General features: G+C 40.3%; 1 protein-coding gene across 3 annotated transcripts in view; it reads right to left on the minus strand.

Moving 5' to 3' along the window:
- The window catches only part of GLI3 (GLI family zinc finger 3), a 195,169-nt gene that overhangs the window by 118,102 nt on the left and 56,996 nt on the right, over positions 1–20,071 (minus strand). Inside the window, exon 3 of one of the 3 annotated variants that reach the window (XM_010581788.1) lies at positions 19,589–19,591. The exons of the other annotated variants lie outside the window; for them this stretch is intronic. Coding sequence (XP_010580090.1) covers positions 19,589–19,591 — 3 coding nt within the window. The remainder of the gene's footprint in view (positions 1–19,588; positions 19,592–20,071) is intronic. 3 annotated transcript variants of the gene reach the window in all.

The raw sequence follows: 20,071 nt of genomic DNA on the forward strand, positions 1-20,071 counted from the left end.
TACAGAGACACTGTATGAAAAGAAAAGGAAAAAGGTCTGACAGAAACAAAGTGAGCAGAAGACAAGAAAAAACAAATAGGAACAAAAGCAATCCAAGTCAGGAATAGTTGGAAACTGGAATGGACATTCCTCACTTCTGCTATCAAGAAGACGTCAGTTCTGCTGAGAGGCTTTGTATACTCCTTCCCAGCTTCTAGCTGGTCTGTAACACAACTCAATTAGGCAACATGGCATAATTGGTGGGAACCCCAAGCATACTATAAATCCCAGGTCACATCAGCATGGTTCTACTATATCTTCTGGGGTTTTTTTCTTGATTACTTCAGAATTTATACACACACACAGGCATTTAATGAATTACTGTTAAGACAAATGCTCTCCTCTGACTTCTTGGGCACCTGATCCTGCTTCCAGAAATATGGATCTAGAAAGCTCATCAGAATAGCCCCAGAAGACACAGTGAGGTTAATCCATACAGATATGCTAAAAGCCATTGACTGCCCTATTGACGGCTTGCAGACCAACACTGACTTCTGTGAAAGACTTCAGTGGGTAATCAGCCCATATGTTGAATTAGGTCATATTTTTTAAGGGGAATACATTTTCTTTCCCCTCCAACTAGAGTTCTATTTCAGTTTGCTAATACTTAGTGCTTTCTTCAACATTAGAAAACCAACAGAATTCATGAAAGATTTTCCTATATTAATTGATTTTAAAATAAATATAAACATGTGTATTGGGGGGGGGGGGGAAGACGGGTAAGGATGTAGCAAACACTTCCTGGTTATTTTTAGCTGGCATAATAGGTTTTATTGCACTGAATTAACCTATCAACTAGTGAATGACTACAAAATCACTTGCTTAGTGAAGGTGAAAGATTGGTACTGAATGCATTCCAGTTTTTTTTCTATGCAGATATGACTGCTACCATGATTTTTTTTTTTTATCTTGAAGTTGAATGACATTAGATTTAACTATGAGAACATAAGAAAAAAAACTTGCTTGAAAATATGGAAGTCCAGAGCTTTTTAACATCTCTTTCTTATTAGTGGCACCTACACAATTAAGGAGGGCAGTTTGGCACAGGATAAACTTAAAAGTTTATCTGCCTTCTTTAGCGGAAACCTTAAGACTGTAGAAATTAAGCAACCCAAGGTGCAGTGAAGCAGTCCATTCTCTCTCAGGCTTGCCCCACTATGTCGTGAGCTCAAGTTGGAGCTCTGAGCTGAGACAGGTCAGACATCACAGTTTGCACAACAGACAAACTGTATGGAAATGCTTCTTTACTTTCTCCCAGATATATAGGCTGCATTAATGGGTTTTTCCTGTAGGGGTTTGGTTTTTTTTTTCCTCATTGCTATAGGTCAAGATGGCCAAAATTGGGTTACACTAGTTTCACTATACAGAGAAATGCAGCATGCCAAGTTTCATCCTCCCCATTCCACCCCAAAACTGAGCAACAGTCACCTCATTTCCTGTTGACAACATATGGTTGTAACCAAGTCATTCACCAGCCCAGCCTTAGTGGTGCTTCTGTGATAAATAGCATGTACTTTTCCATGAGTTCAACAGAAATGGTCAATTGAAACAAAACCTTTATATTTATGAGCTTACTTTGGCACTTGGTTTTCATGTCAGCATTATGTGAGTATCAATAGGGATGCAAAAGACTACAACAGAATCATCCAGCCGACAGGCAACTGTACATGTAACAGCATCCATGAACATCAAGCAGCTAATGTACCGGTTTTGAGAAGAAAGCTTCCTTACTGACAAGTCACTCATGCTAATTCAAGTCCCACACTTGGTTACAGTAAATGACAAACATCTCAGGATCTTACATGAGAGCTTTCCTTTGATACATCTGCAGACTTGTCGTGCTTTTTTGACTTATTGTAAAATAAAGACACGGGACAGGAGGCTTTTGAGACTCCCAAAACATGAAGAAAAATAATGGAACTCATTACTGAGCACAGTTTTGACTTGTTTGAGGTCTGCTTTTGCTAGTGAATGGAACAAATGATGTTACAGGGCAAAAGCTGCCAAGTTTCATTAGAGTACTTCTGTGAAAGTGTATGATCTCAGAGGCTATACATGTTAATTTACAGTAGAGTTTAGATTAAAGTGATGAATGTGTATCTAGTGTACATTTAAATGCAATTTTAAAAGAAAACCAAGCTGGGGCCTTCCTGTTCAACATGCCACTGCAGATTCTCCAGCGTAAAAGCAGAGCACCTCAAGAAGTTGTTACAGCCTCTATTGGCAGAACGACACTGTATTTAATTAAATGTCCACTATAACTGTAAAGTTCATTTCCTAACTCTGGGTTCAGCTATCAGAATACAAGTAGTTTGAACAGTGTTTCATATCTGCTTGATGGGTAAAAGCTGTCAGAAGGTCCTGTCAAACATGAAACAGAGTAAAAGATAAGATGAATTTCCCAGTAAATTCAGTTGCGCCTTTTTTCTCTTTAGCTGGTTACCATTTTGCTGTTTCCCTTCACAGTGAGCAGCCCTAGCACACAGCCCTAGCAGTCGTCCCTCCTGAAACCATTTTAGTATTTTTCTACTCTTTTTACACACAAGGTCATACACTGACCAAGGTACATGAAGTAAACAAGATGAGCACGGGTGCTACGCACTTAACATGGAAGCACGGCAAGTCCATTCTTCAGTGAGGATGTATTTATATTTTTTTTTTTTATCTCCCCATTTATAACACGCACCCAAACCACAGCTAGACTTACACAACTAGAAACTCCAATTCTGTCATTAATTTAATGGAGTACAGGAGCAGGCTTCCTGCTTATGTCTCACGTATTTCCTTTGAAAGGGATAGGTGGTATCAGGCCAGCTGGGCCTGCATAAGGAACTACATGTTACCCACCAAGGGTGAAACACTGCAGAGAGCTTCCAAGTCAAAACCTTCCCGACTGATAACGTACCATCGGTGCAGAGCAGTGGACAGATGATGTTCTGGGGGAGAACACGAAGCATGCCACAGGCTCAGCCCGAGCTGTGCAGGAACAGCTCCCCAGGCTGCACTGACACCTTTGGTCTGTGAGCGCTGGTCCCGGCAGCAGCTGGCTGCCTGCTACGCCAGCTGCGCTGGTTTAGAAAGCAGTGCAACTTCATGGCAAGTAGCTGCATGCATTTTGAGGAGAGTTCACTTTTTAAAAAAAAAAGATCAGGTCTGTTTAAACTGAAATTGAACATTGTACTTGTAGAAACAGGACCTACCAGCATCTGCTGACAGCTGTGCTGATACAAGCTCAGCTCCTCCTCAGTGTGTGACATCGGAAACCGGGGAACAGATTCTGCTTTCCGTTATGTGACTGCAGGTCTACTGACTTCAGCTCTGGTATCTGGACATAGGAGACCAAGAACCAGAGCCAGAGATGCAGGCAGACACCAGCCTAAAGAGCAGGAATGTTACTCCACAGAAAGGAAGGTCTGATAATATCTACCATTCTCCACGAACTGTAGTAATATCCTTGCGTGTTTAGGTGAGAATAGGACTTGAACCATCTAATTAGCTGAATAATGAGGTAATCTGCAGCAAGCTAATGTATAGAAAATAGGTACATGTTTTTAAATGTCAGGGGAGATTTCAGAGGATAAGAGCATGAGTCGTAGATAAGCAGTAAGGCATCAGAACGATACTCGAGTGGTATTTTCTTTTACACTGAAGCCCTCAAGTTAAAAACAAAGGCCAGTAAAATAAGAGGTTGTGTTTACTGGGTCCCTAGACTTGCCATCTAATACAGCTATTCATCAAAATACTGCATGCTTTTTGCATGACACATGTGTCTTGTTCAATCAATGGAAAGCTGCTAAAAATCTCCTAAATATCCTATTCTAAACAACGCTTAGCAGCTACAACCCAAGCCTGATTTTGATTTATTGAATAATTTGACCAGAGAACACCTTAAGTCACAACAACATTAAGTGCAATAACTTTTCATTCCTTTGCTGAACACCATATGAAATTAAACAAAATAAAAATTGACAGCACCAAGTTATCCTGAATCTATTCCAGATGGATTAAGTTCACTGCATGTATTAAATAGAGATTTTAGCTTGGGTTTGACATTGCATTTCACTGACTCCCAAAAACAAATCAAAAATAACCTAGGATGTGTTACCAATTCCATTTTAAATCTAAATATTTCTGATACTAATTATGGAGCAAAGGGAAAATGTCGAAGACATTTCAACTTTAACAGCCCTGCCATTCTGATTAAAAAATATCAGCTTTACATCTGCAAGAAATTTATAAAGTGGACTCTTTACAAATTGTTATGGAGCAATTTGTGCACAGTTAGTTCTTTGTTTAATCGAGAAATCTGCCCAAACCCTGATTGTGTGCTTATTTCCCTAAGGCTGGGAGTGAAGGTTATTTCATTATGCCTTTTGGGAGCAGCAATCTATCTAATACATTTCTGAATTATTCCAGACTGAGCCGAAGCTGAACATGAGAACAAAGCCCTGCTTCCACAGCAGAAAGACCAGCCTAACTCCCAGCTGGGAAGATTTAGGCAGAGATTTATAAGTACAAACACTGAAGAAATTTGCAAGTAATTGCATGTATTTGCTCTCTGTTGTGGTATGCAGTAAACTAATATTTATTAAAACATATCAGCACAGTACTGCTCATTACACCCTTCCCAGTCTCTTCTTGCAAGGTTGTAGTGAAGGTTTGTTTGGGGTTTTTTTCCTTTATTCTTTCAGAGCAAGAGTGCTAACAAAAGGCGGCAAGAAAATCAGGTTCATTGATTGATGCCTGCTGTTTATGGAGGTTATAATGTACACAACCCCTATCTGTAATTAAATAGAATATTATAATTGCTGCCAATGAGCAGACAGGAAATACAGTACTCCCACCTGCTCTATTTATCAAGAACAAAAATCTCCTGGAGAATATGCATCATCACTAACCATCACCTTTGGAAAGTAACTGTGAGATACTCAACCTTACCATTACCTACCTTTTGTGTTTCTTGCTACAGACAGAATTACCCATGTATTTCATTAGTACCTACACACTCTGCAGGTACACATTCTGCAACAACATTCAGTTTAATTATTGCTGTGATTTGAACTGTTGGTTTAGCCAGTACTGGTAAAGCCTTAGGGGGCTGGAGCACTAGTTACTTTGGAGATCACTTCATTCAGTGAGCAGGAATATGGCACTAAAGATCAACACATTTTATTGTCACAGTGGGATCCCCATTTAACTGCAACACAGGTGGGTTTTTTGGAAGAGCAGGATCTCCCTTCACAGTATTTACTTCTTCAGAAGTTTTGTCAAAGCTCAAGTTTGAGCTGAAGTTAAGTCACCTTGGAAGCCATTCACTTTCCAAAGGTTTCCTAACAGGGGGGACACATGGAGAAGTTGCAGCAATACCTGATTTTGGAGAATGCCAGGGATACCCACATTTATTCCACCCAGTGATAGTCTAAATCTGCCTATTCCAAATACAATTTGTTTCAAAAGTCTGTTTGATGTTGCTAGGGGATGGAGGCGCATCTAGCTAACACATCACTTCCAAAACCCTCACAATTTAGAAGTAAAGAAAGGAGTGGCTGTGGACATAAATTTGACTCCATCCTTGTATCCTCATCAGGTAAGGGAACATACATTCCCCACATACCTGGAGCTACAACATCACAGCCTAAACTGATGAGATTTTACAATTGTATTAAAACATTTTGATAATGTGGTATAAGAGGGCACATTCTCTGTTTAAGTTTATTTGAAAGCAAATATTAGCACTTACAATGTCCAACAAAGATTTTCCTATACAATCCTGTACAGAGTTCAAAAGGAAATGTTTGTAACACAGACTTTTGGTAAAAATTTAATGTATAGCTATGACTTGTACTTGGGGTTTTAAGGAATATATCATTAACAAGTACTTAGCATAATACACCAGTTTTATTACTCCTTCATGCAAGATTTTTGTGTAGTTCTTAGTATTTTGACATTACAGCTACAAGAGCAGCGCTTGGGGTTTTCAAACCAATAGTCAGAATTTAGCCCATCTCCTCCTACTACAAAATAAAAATTTCAACTAGTAATTACTCAGGGTTGAGTTAACACAGTTTAAAGTTGATAAGAATAATGTGCTTATTTACTATGTGGGTAGTGTAAGATTCATGACAGCCTTAACTATTACTTTTCATATTTATAAGTGCTGGGATTGTATTAAACTATGAGACAGGTTAACTCCACTGTTGTCACTTAGCAACTGTAACCAGCTATTAAAATTACTGTTTTCTTTGGGGAATTTCCCATGAGGTCCCTGCACTACCTTCTCCATCCAAGTTCCTTTTTTTCTTGTGTGGGGGTACCCAAAGTTTCAGCCTTACTGCACGAAAGCACTTTATTAGGACAACAATTAAGCAGATGCTCAACTTCAAGAGACTTTTTGTAACAACCTGCAATTTGTGGAACACAAGGACATGAGTAAATGCTGCAATATAACAATAAACTTAAGAGTATTTGGTTTTTTTAGAAAAAACTTTTTCAGTAAGTGGGGAAAAAAATGGGCCCATCATGTAAATCTAGCTGTGAGTAGAGCTGGCCAGGCTGATAATTGCTCCTCTGAGACCTGCCCCATTCACTGCACACCTGACAACACCTGCACTTTCATTATGAAGGAAAATTAACCACATGCATTACAGCACAGCCTATTTTCACCTTGGTTACTGGCAAAATACACACAAAGAAGATATCCAAATTCAAGACTAGAAGTTAGGGCCAAGATTTTCAGAAATTGGAACTCTAAGTTAAGCTTTAAGAATGGGATCTTCCAAAATACTCACCTTACTAGGAATTCAGAGTGTAAATCCTATTAATCTAAGACCTGATTAAGTTAGAGAAAACATTTTTCATATTCAAATTGCCAAGCACCCAAGAGCTTCCAAAAAAAAAATAAAAAAATCAACGCTCAGCACTTCTCAAAATCCAGCCATTTATTTACATTGCTGCATCAAGCTGTAGTTTGACTCCACATGGTTCTTGAAGCAATGTTTACAGCTTAAACAGTAATTAACTATCAGACTACTACCCAGTCTCAGTTCTTAAGCAGCTTCATGTGAAAAAACTGTGGCCAATGAAAACACTTTGAAAGAGTGTCTATAAAATGAAGAGTTAAAAAAAATTACTCAGATTGAAAACCAGGCTAGGAACAGAGATCTGAATCCACTTTGAAAGTCTTTCTAGTTAATTAGTAAGGCATTGGCTTAGCACATTAGACAAAGATTTTTATTTGTGGCTTTGCTACAAACTTCCTTGGAGATCTCCAACAAATCTCAACCTCTCTGCCTGTCAGTTGCTACAAGTGGGAAATGGGTCTGTGCATACTGCTTTGAGAGAAAAATAGCACTTCATACAGAACACATGACATGAGGCCTCTCTTAATCAACCCCTGGAGTTTTGTTTCATTTTTTGAAAATATAATGTGGGTCAATGATAAAAACATTCTCCACTAGTAGCTGCTCTATATTGACTTTATGAGAAAACATGTTAAACAAGTCCTTTAGTATCTTAGAAAACTGCTTTCTTGAGCAGATGGAAAGATTTACTTTCCTTCTTCCCCTCAAAAATTATACCTTGTAAAAAAATAGGGTATGTACCAAGAAACAACAAAACAGACAAGAGACCAAAATATCAAAAAGGAATCACTTCTAAGAGAGATATTTTTAGAAGTACTTCATCTGTTTTCTTCTTTTTATAAAATTATAGGATCTAATCCTGAACATAACTTGCAAGCCTTCAGCTGTTTTGGGTGGCATGGGGAGGGGTTTCATCCCTAAAGTCCAAAATCAGTTTGTGTGCTTTAGAGTATGAGGCCCTCAGCCTTGCTGAATGAGTTTTGCCTACCTGCAGAGCCAAGGCCAGACCCCACTGTTTCATACCATACCACCCAACCAAGGAAAACCCGTTTGCTACCTTACACCCAGGACCTGTACATTCTTCCAAAGCTGCAGCCAGTGATCAGATAGACACTGGGGAATTGAGCTGACACCTGTTGAGTGCCCAAACCCTGTCAGAGCTGCTTGAATGACATTCTGATACTGCTCTGCCACCCAGTATTCGGATCCCTGCTATATCTTACAGGCTACGCTTATGCTGTCTTTCCCAAGACTGAAAGCTTTGCAGCACATGCAAGCTCCATACAGCATCTAACAGGACAGAATGCACAGAAATAACTTAAGTTTCGAAGGTTTTCTCTTCTTACAGCATGGACAGAAGACAGACAAGTAAAGCCCATGTGGCTCTAGCTTTGGGAGACAGGGGCCAGGAAGAGAGCATAGAGAGGCTAGGAAAATGGATGGTCCTGTGGATATTCAAGCATGGATGAAACTAAGTCTGGAAGGTAAGGCAGAGTGCACAAGATTGCACAGGAAATAAGGAGAAAAGTTTGGATTACCTTGATGGAAAGAGAAGACCAAAGAAAGAGTTGTGCACAAGGAGACCGTAAAAGGCTCTGAAGGAAGACAATTTGGAAATCCATCCAGCTTTTTTTTTCCTAATCAGACGCTTTGTTAAATATGATTTGGATCTATACTAACTGTTTAACACAACAGTTGGCAACTAAAATTCACTGCAACAATTTAACTGAGGTGAATTCCTACAATTCTCACAGATCACATTGCATTGAATAGACTTGTTGACTATAAGCTTCTTCTTGCAGGGCTAGTACCTACAGTTGCTATGCCACTTACGAAAAATGTATACCTGCTAACAGCATTCAGCTGCTGTATGGCATGTATGTATGCAAATACTCAATACACATACACTGTTGTTCTATTACTTTTTTTTCATTTTCAGATTGGTATTTTCTAAATGCAAATAAAGACAATCCGGTGTAACCATCAGACTTACTTTGAACAACTTCTAGTCCATTCCACACTTGTTAGCCCAAGATCAGTTTAAATTACAATTTTGTTCCTTCCTAATAAAAAAAGGTAAGATTCTACTGCTACTAATACAAAATATGGAACTTACTACCATTTTAAAATTTTAGACTAATGAGAGGTATAAAGCTGCAAAACTGCAAAGAAATTTTTAATATATGCAATACAAATATATATATATACACACACATCTATATGTTTATACACATAGACAGAGGTTTGGGTAGCACCTGCTCTCATAGGTTTATATAAGGACTTACAAGACCCTATTTTTAACTGATTATAACTTTCTGGAAACTTCTTTTTCAGGATTTATGTTTTTGCATGCTTGTTCTCCTACTGAGCAGAATCAAGTACTGTATTTTTGGTTTATGCTACAGCAGGAAAAAAAAAAAAACAAACAAAAAAACCCCCAGGTTTTCATTTTCATATATTGTTTTCTTTTCACAATGAAAGAATGGCTGAACTTCACAGTTTGAACTTCCAGGATGGCTGACCCCCACTGATTACTAGGTACTTCTATTATTTAGAAAACACTAATGCTAATATTAGTAGATGTTACCATGGTATATGTACAAACAGTGCAAGAGCTGGGCATTTTACTTCCCTGTCTCCAAAAGACTTTATTTCTTAGAATCTGGGTAAAGACAAGCCCAGGATTCAGCCCCAAGGCCCAGAAGGCAACTCTATCCATTTCTTGCCTCACTGCAGACTACACAGTTGAATCCTTGCACTGCAGTATCATGTTCCCATCAAGCTGCCTGAAATTAGCACCTCTCCTTTGTCCCATCCAGCCCACCTGTGTTTAGGATGAAGGAGGAGCCAGGGCTCTTTACAGAACAGGTCACAATTTGGCTTAAAGTAGCCAAGCACATTTTTCCACCTGAAACACACTTAACAACTCTATGCTGAACCATTGTTAAACTGCAGCGTTGACTTTGAGAAGATGCTTCATAACAGCACCTTACATTGAAATTACACCAACAGCCATTAAATTCAATTAAATACTTCGCACTGGTAATTTTCATGCATTTGTCATCAGGTGGAAAAAAAAAATCTCACATTCCCAGTATTTTATGAAGTCAGAAACGTAACAGCAACCTTCAGAATAGTTCTACAGAAGTCTAAATTGCTGACAACTAGCTCTAACATGAAATTAAAGAAGGGGACATAAATTTAACATCACATTATTCAAAGTATTTGTATCTTAGAGACAGTATGTATAGATTATTCTATTTATATACATATTCAATATATGCATCAAGACTACAGCTAGAGCGCTCGATTGCATGTGTATATATAAATCAGAGAGGTGTGTCTGTGTATGAAGTTAGGCTGCCAAGAATTTGCCTGTATTTCTTCAGAAGATAGGTCTTTTTGAAGGGATCTAAGCACCTCACATCATGACATATTTTATTACCTTCATTTTAGTTAATCTTTTTTTCCTTAGTTTCTGCTTCTCCCATCCTCCCACCCTCTCAGAATTAGCTATTAAGGAAAAAATTCGTATGGGCAGAATTTAACGATCTTCACAAATACAGTAAAAATTAAATATGTGCATTACTCTTAAATTATGTGCAGTTTGGAAATGTAAGAGTATATGAAGGTCACAGGCATATTTATGGTAATAATGGCACCATACAGTTTTATATAGCCAGCATTAGCTATAGGGTTTCCTATAATATTTTTATATATAAAGAAAACTAATATGCTATACATGCATTACAACCACTTTTCAACATACCATATAACTTCCAAACAGAACACTCAAAAAACCAACCCAGAAGGCTTGTGAAGGCACTCTTTTGCTTGCTTTTTCTTTATAAGGTAAAATCACTACATAACTAATGACCAGGTACTCTGTAGGCAACAACGCACAACTCATTATTGTACCCAAAAGGATTCAACTTACAGCTATTGCTGAGTTTTGGTAGAAATTTTTTTTTTTTTTAATAAAACACACTATCACCTTTCATAATAATCTGAATTAGGGTCATCAAGCTGCTTAATATGGGTTCAGAAGAGCTAAACTTAAGGACTTCTATTGCAAGATAAGAGATGAGTCCCTTAAGCTATTTATTACCCTTAGAGCAGTAAGTCTACTTTTACCTGTCAGGGTCACCGATACTGTTTTCACTTACCCAACATGAACCTTTGTCTTACTTTTACCTCAATCACCATCTTAAAGCTATAATATCAAAATGACTTTGTAACACTTTGTTCAATTAGGGAAATAATGAATGACACTGAAGAAAAAAAAAAATCCAGTTTAGAGTAATGTTCCTTCCTTTGGAATCAAGGCTGCATGCATCTCCAAGACGTAGATCTATAATAGAGTTTCACAGAAATGGTACCAATAACAGAATATATAAAGGAGCTGGAAGGCACTTGCTTCCCATTGCATCACCAAACCCAGGGTATGATTCCCACATGCGTCATTGCTGCACTCTGCCTGCTGCTATTTCACCAAGAGCAGGCTTTGCCCCTTGAAGAAAGTGGTAAATGTTTTTCATAAACAAACCCTTATAAATGCAGATGCATCTTTTTAATAAATTAATCCTGATAATTTACAACATTCCCATATCCTGAACCCTCCTCCCTGAGCAGGATGGCACGAATGCAAAATCCACTAGTGCAAGCACAGGAATAAACTGGCAATGGGATGATTTCTGATTCTGAAGCCAAACATTATCGCTCCCCTCCTTTAAAAAGGAAAAAGCAGGGTGGGCGCAAGAGAAGAAAAGAAAAAGGACTGCCAAAACCAGCAGGCTAAGTAGAGTAACCGGAAGCGTACAATTTACTGCTAATGGTTCAGTGTCTGCACAGGACTGCTCAAGCTGTGCTCAACAAAAACTCAGTAACAGCCAAAGAGGGAAGCAAAAAAAAGGCAAGATGTTTGGTTTTACTTTCTGTCAAATACTGTTAAATATGAGCCACTTAAGAAAATAGAATGAAAGAATGCAATGCTTTCTACAGGTGGTACCGAGGTCCCTGGCTGGGCCTTCAGACAAAACCATCCCCATGTAAACCTTAAAGAGGATTAATCCTCAAGGACCACTGTAATGAGACCTTAAAAGGCTGAACAACAGCAGCCTATCACGGAGGGAAGCAGTAGCCTGCTCCCAGAAGTCTTCTCTAGCAGAGTTACATCAAAGCAAACTGGGACCAGATAGCAGGATTCTGCAAGAATCCCTTATCTCAGCGCTAGCGGATGCTTCTCCTCTGATTGTCTTGAACTGCCACCTGTCCCAGGCATCTTTGAAGGCAATGCTAAGCCTGTGATGGATCTGACCTCCTTGAGCTGAGATTCTTTTATGTCTTTCTTCATTTTCTGCTCTGTTACATTCTTTCCCTGCAACGCACACTACATGAAACAAAGGGAGTTCTCACTCCTTGACTTACTGTCCCCAGCTATTTGAAAGCAAAAAAACAATGTTAAGGATTATACTCCACCCGCAATATGGAGCTATCCTCAGGAGACAAGCCTCTTATTTTTGAGAGTTATAACTAGATGGCTTTTACACGAAGGGACTTTACAATGAGGTTCAATGTTGCTGGGAGCCAAGATATGAAAGCTGCATATCAGAGATAGCTTAAAAACAAAAAGGTTCATAATACTGAAGTATATGAAAAATCATGTTATAAAAATAAACAGGAAAATAACCAGGAAGCAACACGCCTCAGAGAAAACACCGAATTACCGTAGTGTATGCATGCATCCCATATTGCACACAAATATCCTATAATACCAGTGTCCAGCATACTGTAACAGTGCCGAATTTGTCCTAGATTAAAAAAAAAGAGTTGGCCTGTTCGAATAAGATAGCAGCTCTGCTACCTGAGACACGTGCATACACTGACATAAAGCACACACCCAGCTCACACAAAGGGATGTGGCTTTACCATGAATGTCACGCATCAGGGTTTCAGTTTGTAAACAGCGATACACTGGCAACCATGCTCCCACCATCTTCATGACATGTACTTCTAGTAGGCATCAGCCAGAGTTAGAGCTGAAGATGGGTTCAGGGGTTTGTCATTAGATTTTATTCTGATAGCTACAAGCCACAGTGTACAAGTCACCATGGTCCTAAAAAAGCTGGGCTGAGGAAGAATGCTGCTACAGCTCCCACCTCTGGTTTCCCACTCAATCAATTCTGGACCAGTTTTTAAGTCCTTTTCTAAGTGCATGACACTATCAGAAGAACAAGAAGCAAAGCATAGCTAGGCTGAAGAGGATGTTGCCTGCCGGCAGCACCTCTCAGTTCCCTGCACTGATAAAATAAAAGGGTGTCATTAGTTGCAGTTAGGTGGGGCTCATGAAGAATTACGCAGCAGAATGGAAGCAGGAAAGAGAAAGCACCTTCTGCTTTTGAAGCTTCTTGGGAAATCACAGCTAGAATTCAACCAACCATATAAATGGTGAGATTCTGCATCAAACAGCTGAGCTGGATGCTTGATCTCTCATCATTACACAAATAACCAAAGACTGCAGCAAACAAGGAGCAGATATATAGGGTCTGAATGTTATTTTAAAAAGGCATTGCATAGAAAACACTGAGCAGACCACAGCATTTTCTGGAGCTAAGACCTATTAGCAGATGTTGCCAAATTAACCTGTCCTAAAGGCATGTTCAGAAGGAATTTAAAACTGAAGATGACCTCTTCCCATCCGTATGACAATTCCCACAACAGGGTATTGTGCTTCAGGACCACAGAATGATATCAAGGTTAGCACCAGCTTCCCAAAAGAAAATACAACAGTCACTTCTCAACAGCCAGCAGAACACACCATTTCTGATGACTGCATTCCTCTGAGTGCTGGGTCAATACCTTGCGTAGCCTTAACAAGCAGGATCCTTGTCTACATCATTTCTTTAAGGCAGCCCAGAGGCCACCCCCTTAAGATAAGGCACATCAGCCTTGCGCTTTACCAGCCTTCAAGCATGGCCTCAGCAGCAACTGGCCTACATCCCTCTGGTCCAGCAGGACCCTGCATGCTCAGGCAAGCCCCATGCATTAGCACAATACAGGCAACACTCCCACAGGCTGTTTACCAAAAAAATCCCAGAAAGGGAGGCTGGTCAGGACGCAGAAGCATGGCATGCTTTAACCTCCCTGTACAGATCACCTTTTCAGAGCAGTATACACACAAAACTAACATCTATGGGAGGAACCACTACAGCAGCCCATGTCCTCAACCTGCCTTTCTGGTTTATAATGCACAGAGGACAGAAGATGCTACTAACCGTAGGATGTGTGTTAATCTGTGACGTACATGATAAACAACTACCACCTTTGAAGAGATGTGCCACTTCCCCACAAGAACCCAGAAATGCTTTCACAGGCCAGCATTTTGGGTTTCATTCAGGTTTTGTAATTTTTTCCATGAGAGCAGAAAAAGCCAGATGAGGCCTTTGATCTTTATTTATAAGGAGTTTCTTCCAGTTGGCTTTATATGCCTATAAGCTTGTTTAAATTTTCTGTACTCAAGTTAACAAATCAAGAAAAACTGAAAACCCCTAAGAGTGAAAATAAGCATAGACCATGGTCACTGCCAGTCTCAGGCAAAGTAGGGGCATATATGAGCAGGCCATACATCAGACTTTCCAAATCAAACACCCCAAGTACTGGGCAGCTCAATGATTAGCCAGTGATATATGACTAGTGCTCTTCTCCCTTCTAGTTAAAAGAAGAAAAAATTCCACTCCTATCATAGCAGCAATTAATGTTTTCAATATCTGGCACCAATTTTATTGTTAAAATCACTGGTGTTGATGCCAACTCAAATATCCTCCGGCATGAAACGTGGCTTTGGTGCCAACAGCCTCCTATCACCGTACCATGCTAGTCCATCCCGGTAAAGTGAGCAACCACTGTTTCTACATAACAGAGGCCTTGACTCAACAAACCTTATTCACCCAAGTAACCCAATTTCATTTCAACAATGACGTCTAACAGAAGTGAAGGCCAAAGCTGGAGGCTTTCACAGTTGTATCTGCAGGCAGGTTGGTGAAAAAACATACAAATCAAATGCAGTACCTTTTTACACTAAGGAGTGTGACATGCTGGAATGAAATTTATTTCAACACGTTCTACCTCATTAGTTATTTGCTTCAACACTTGGTATGGTGTTACACTGAGCTGTTACCATAATCAGCCATTTATCTGAAAGTATGTCATATGCCATTACTTGTGGCTTGTTACCATAAGCTACTTCAACAGGGGACTGTAGATAGAACAATAACAATGTTCAGCTCTTCATTTGCAAAATGGTAACACGGATCCTTGGGAATTACGATTTTGAATTACAACTAGCACGAGAAGCAGGTAGGATGAAAGGGTAGAATACAAGGCAACTGGGGATTATTACAAAGTTCATTGAAGCCAGCAGCTGTTGATTCATTGAATTCATTGGGTTCTGGATCAGCACTGTTTGGGAAAAATGATGGCTTGGGGCAGCACTGAAATATGAAAGGGAAACCAGAATGAACAGTGGGGGACCCTCTCTGCTACCTTATCCAGTATGAAGCAGGAAACAAGCGTAATTTAGATTAGAAAGCAATTCCATTTTCTGGGGAGCTATCTGTGCTGAAGTCCAAAAACTCGGCAAGACAAATTCTGAAAGGCAATACAAAACATTCTTTTGCTCTTTTTCAAGTGATTGCTCTTATTTTTAAAAGGAATTATGAAGATGATGTACAAACCTGTACATACAAACACTCCCATGCATGTACTGCCTTTCCTGCTGCTGCGTACCAGCCACCACCACACATGCCAATGACCACACGGCAATACGAAACACAGCTACCAATACACTGATACTTACTACAGTACTGGTTCCCTGCACTGGTGGTTGCTGCCTTGGCTGTAAGTTATATGATCACAAATGAAAAAAAGGTAGCCAGTATAACCTGACTGAAGGGGGAAGCGTGCCTGACAGGATCTCCAAACTCAGATGTGACCCACCGAGTGAGCTCAAGAGCCCCAGTTCTAAGTAATTTGAGCAGTGTTTCAATAACAGTTGAGAGTGTACTGTGTAAACTACCCAAGAGCCAGGCTAAGAGGAAGCTAATTGGGTTGCTAGGTGTGAATAAAAGGAAGCAGAGGCTATAGCTAAGAAGCTCTGCTCCTAAGTACTGAGCTCAATCAACAGGAATAAAGCTGTATCCGCTAGTAATCCTGAAAATGGTTCAGCAACCAAAGCATTTAAACTGTCTTAAAAGCAAAGGCCTGTTCAACCCTGGACTCCAACAGGAGGCCAGAGCTGGTGCTGAGAGACTTCCATGGGACGATCTTGAAACTGCACCTTGTCAACAGGAACCACACTCCTTTCAAAACCTCCCTTGATGAGTCCATGGTACAGGGAGAGCAGGTGGTGCCCCCACACTGCCATTACCCCCACTGCCCAGCCTGAAGCACCCTCTGGGACACAACACCCTCCTCCAGTGCCCACACATTCAGGCTTCCCCCTCCCCCCAAGGGCAGCAACAAGGAAGGATAGCAGACATCCAGATTTCAGTGGCAAGCACCCAGGATGCAAGAAAATTAACACAAGGGAACCATGAAAGAGGATCACCTTGTAGATGTTAGCTACTCTGCAATCCAGTTATTGCCACAGATTTCTTCACAAGAGCTGGAGGATAGCAGCAGAGACAGGGACAAAAAAAGAACTGAACTTAAATGTTTATTTTCTACATTTGGACACACTGATTTAAACGCACAGTTACAGAACTGATGAGGATTCAGCTGTGTAAAAACAGACACATACTGCCAATCTTAGACCCCTAAGGTATCCAAGATGCTCATAGAGAGTTAACAGATGTGACACAGGACATACTGAAGACCAGTCTTTCAGGGTGACAGACACAGACCAACTAGGATCCTCCCAGGCATGAAAATGGCACTTGAAACCTCTTAGTCAACTGAATTCCCTCTGTCACGTTGACCAGATGGAAGGCCACCAATGCAAGAGAACCATCTCCCTGGCAGCATAAAGCACTGCACAGCAGTTAAGTACATGGCTTGTAGTCACCAACTTAGGAGAATCTGCTTGAAAATCATGATCACTAAACCAGTACCTGGTTCACATGTTCCCCATGCTTTGCCACAAAGACTTGAGTTGTTGCAGCCACAAAGCTCCTTACAGATACAGGTAACACACATCTAACACCAAAAGCTGCATGAGGCTGAGTTCTGGCTAACCTTTTTTAAAGCTCTAAGCAGCCAAGTCAAAGAGGCTACTTTTCAAACCATGTCCCCCTGGCCAAGAAACGCTCACAGGGCAAAGCACTCATAAAAAGCTGACTGACAGACAGCAACCTCCAGCATTATGGGATGCTTCAAAATTTGCAACAAATGATGCTTATCTTCCTTTGGCCACTAGTTATCTACATACCTGTCATACTTGGCTAACCCCTTGCACTACACAGCCTCAACAGCACAAAGATCACTCTGATAACTAATAAAAAGAGAAAACTAATGATCTTGCCTGTTGAAATGGCAGTAATGAACACAACAGTTACGCATCCGGCTGTGGGGTTTTGGGGGGTTTAGGGGTGGGTGGTGGTGGTTGGGTGGGGTTTTGGTTTTTTTTTTCCAGAGAACACAGCAATGGAAAATACCATATCTCCTGCATGCTAGCAGATCTCTTGGAGGGAAGGGGAAACTACCAAAACTTTTTAACCCAGATTTCATGGCTTTTAAATTCCACCCCCCCCCTTCCAGTTGCTGATGCTACAGAAGTTACCACATAGGGACACAAGATCAGTCCAAACCCACTACAGATCTTGTCACAAAGCTCTTAAAGACAGAAATGTCCACGTATCAAGGGACACAGCAACTTTGAAGAAGCTTTTCATTCTCTCCTGATGTAGGGACAGCTGATCTGCCTCGAGGCTAAAAAGATGGATTACATTATTTTTTGGCTTTTTTTTTCCCCCCAGATTTCTTAACTATGATTCTATGGCTCTGAGCAATGTATTCCATCTCCTTCCATGAAGGCAGTATACAACAAATACATACTGTAAAGCATCTAAAAAAGCTTTAGCTGACAGACCAAATCATATCTGTGAAAGAGGTGTTTGTGCATTTGTCCTTTGTCTTTATCTTCCCTATTCCTAAAAAAACCCACCAAACCCAAAAACCCACAAACAAAAAACCAAACCAAAACAACAACAACAAAAAAAACCCCACACCCCAAAACAAAAAACGTCACCCCACAGCTTACATGCACTTGAACAACCAAAACCAGGAGAGATTTATGGAACCCATCTGCTTCTCAGAAGGGTCCATACCTGGTAGTGCCTGGCAGGTAAATTCTTACAGGTGCCAGAGGGATTTTTTTTTTAAATGTGATCCTGAAGACATTTTTAAAATTTTGAAGTCCAACAGACTTATAGGGCCATAAGAGATCTCATAAATATCCTGTTCTACCCTCCACACAAACAGGATCACCTCTTTCCATATCATTGCCTATAGTTTCCAGCTGAAATTAATACCACTGGTAATGACAAGAGAAAAGTCAGTATTTGAAGATATGTATTCACCTAAACTTAAAAACAAAACAAAAGGAAAAAAATCTAAAAGATCACCTTTTGGCTTCTCAACCACATTACATTTCAAGGCCTTTCATATATTGGCAATTCTGCAGTCTGTCTCACACTGAGAAGAGAGAAAAATCCAGTGGAAGACAAGACATCTCTATGTGCCACTTCTAGCTATAAATCTATGAGTGCAATTGATACTTCCACATAAGAGCATCATGCAGGGGCAGCAACTCCAGGGCTCTCGAGACCCTGCTTATTCCACAGAAGGGCTCCAGAGAAATGGGCAGGAGTACTTGTAAGGAGCAGGACTTCCCAAACACAACCTGGGAGGTTTGGGAGGCATCTTAGAGAAGATATTGCCATTTATAAGCTGCTGTTAAGCTTCAAGGTCTGCAGCACCTTCCTAAATTTGAAACTGAAGTCGCCTCTGACCCTAAGTTTGATTTTGAGAGCAGAAACATTTTTTGTTGGAGGCTATTGAAAGATACTATTACATTTTGGATTTTTATCCCAAAAAAACGGTTTTTGCAAACATGCTAATTTTCTTGAAGACCAACATTTCAGTCACTCAGCTGACACCAGGAATCAGACATTCACTTTTATACTAGAGGCTTTTTTTCCCCTGTAAGTTTTATTAAAAGCTTTAGATTTTACTTTTTTCAACTACCCCTCCTTGACAACACTGGGAAACCACCCCATAAATCACTGTCAGTGGAGAGTTTTGTTACTAGAGCACTTGAGCCCCTCCCCTACAAAATGCTGCAGAAAGAGCTGAAGAACCAGGACCCAGATTTTCAGACGTATTTAAGAGGCCAAACTCACTTTGAAATTGAAGAGCCCCTAAATGTCTTTAAAGACTCCAGCCCTAAATCTCTACAAGGATTTCTCACTGTCATTCTCCTACCGCTCTACAACAAGGCTGGGGGAAACCCTCTAAAAAAGCTGTCCCAGTCTCCTGCCATCCAGTGGTGCTGGGAAGCTTAGAGGTGAGCTAAGAAAAGTGCCTGCTTTGGGACTATCCGAAAGTGCCTTGATTCTCCCTCTGGAGTTCCATAATGTGCCAGGGAGATGACAAAGGAGGCCACCAGCTCCCTCCTCTACAAAGCAAATGGGGACCCCCTTCCATACACTCATCTGCTGGTGGCAACCTGAACTGCTCTCAATGTCCAATGTGCCACATATAGCTGGCCATCATGGTTCAAGCCACGTTGCCATGAAAAGTCATTGCTTTCTAATTATTGCATTTTAAGGCAGTGTTTCCAGTTACCAGTTTGCATTTGCAGAAAAAAAATTTAATTTCCTTTTTTTTTCCCCTCTTCTCTCCTTTTTCCTTTTCTATGGGGAGAAAAAGGAAGGGGAATTCTTGTCAACAGAAATTAAAACACAGTAAATGAACAAGTACACCTAGTGAACCCAGCACTGTATTTTTCTTGGTGTGGTCTTTTGTTCATGTTGCAAATTGATTTTGAGATGACACTAACACTGGGTAATCTAACCTGGGCAGTTATGCAGGGCCTGATCCTTAAAAAGCACAAGTGCAGGCACAGTCAGTGGGAACTGAGGGCAATCAATACCTTTGGAGGGTTAATCCTGTGAAAT

This window comes from Haliaeetus leucocephalus, unplaced genomic scaffold (genome assembly GCF_000737465.1).
Source record: "Haliaeetus leucocephalus isolate CR32 unplaced genomic scaffold, Haliaeetus_leucocephalus-4.0 Scaffold808, whole genome shotgun sequence".
Taxonomy (NCBI): domain Eukaryota; kingdom Metazoa; phylum Chordata; class Aves; order Accipitriformes; family Accipitridae; genus Haliaeetus; species Haliaeetus leucocephalus.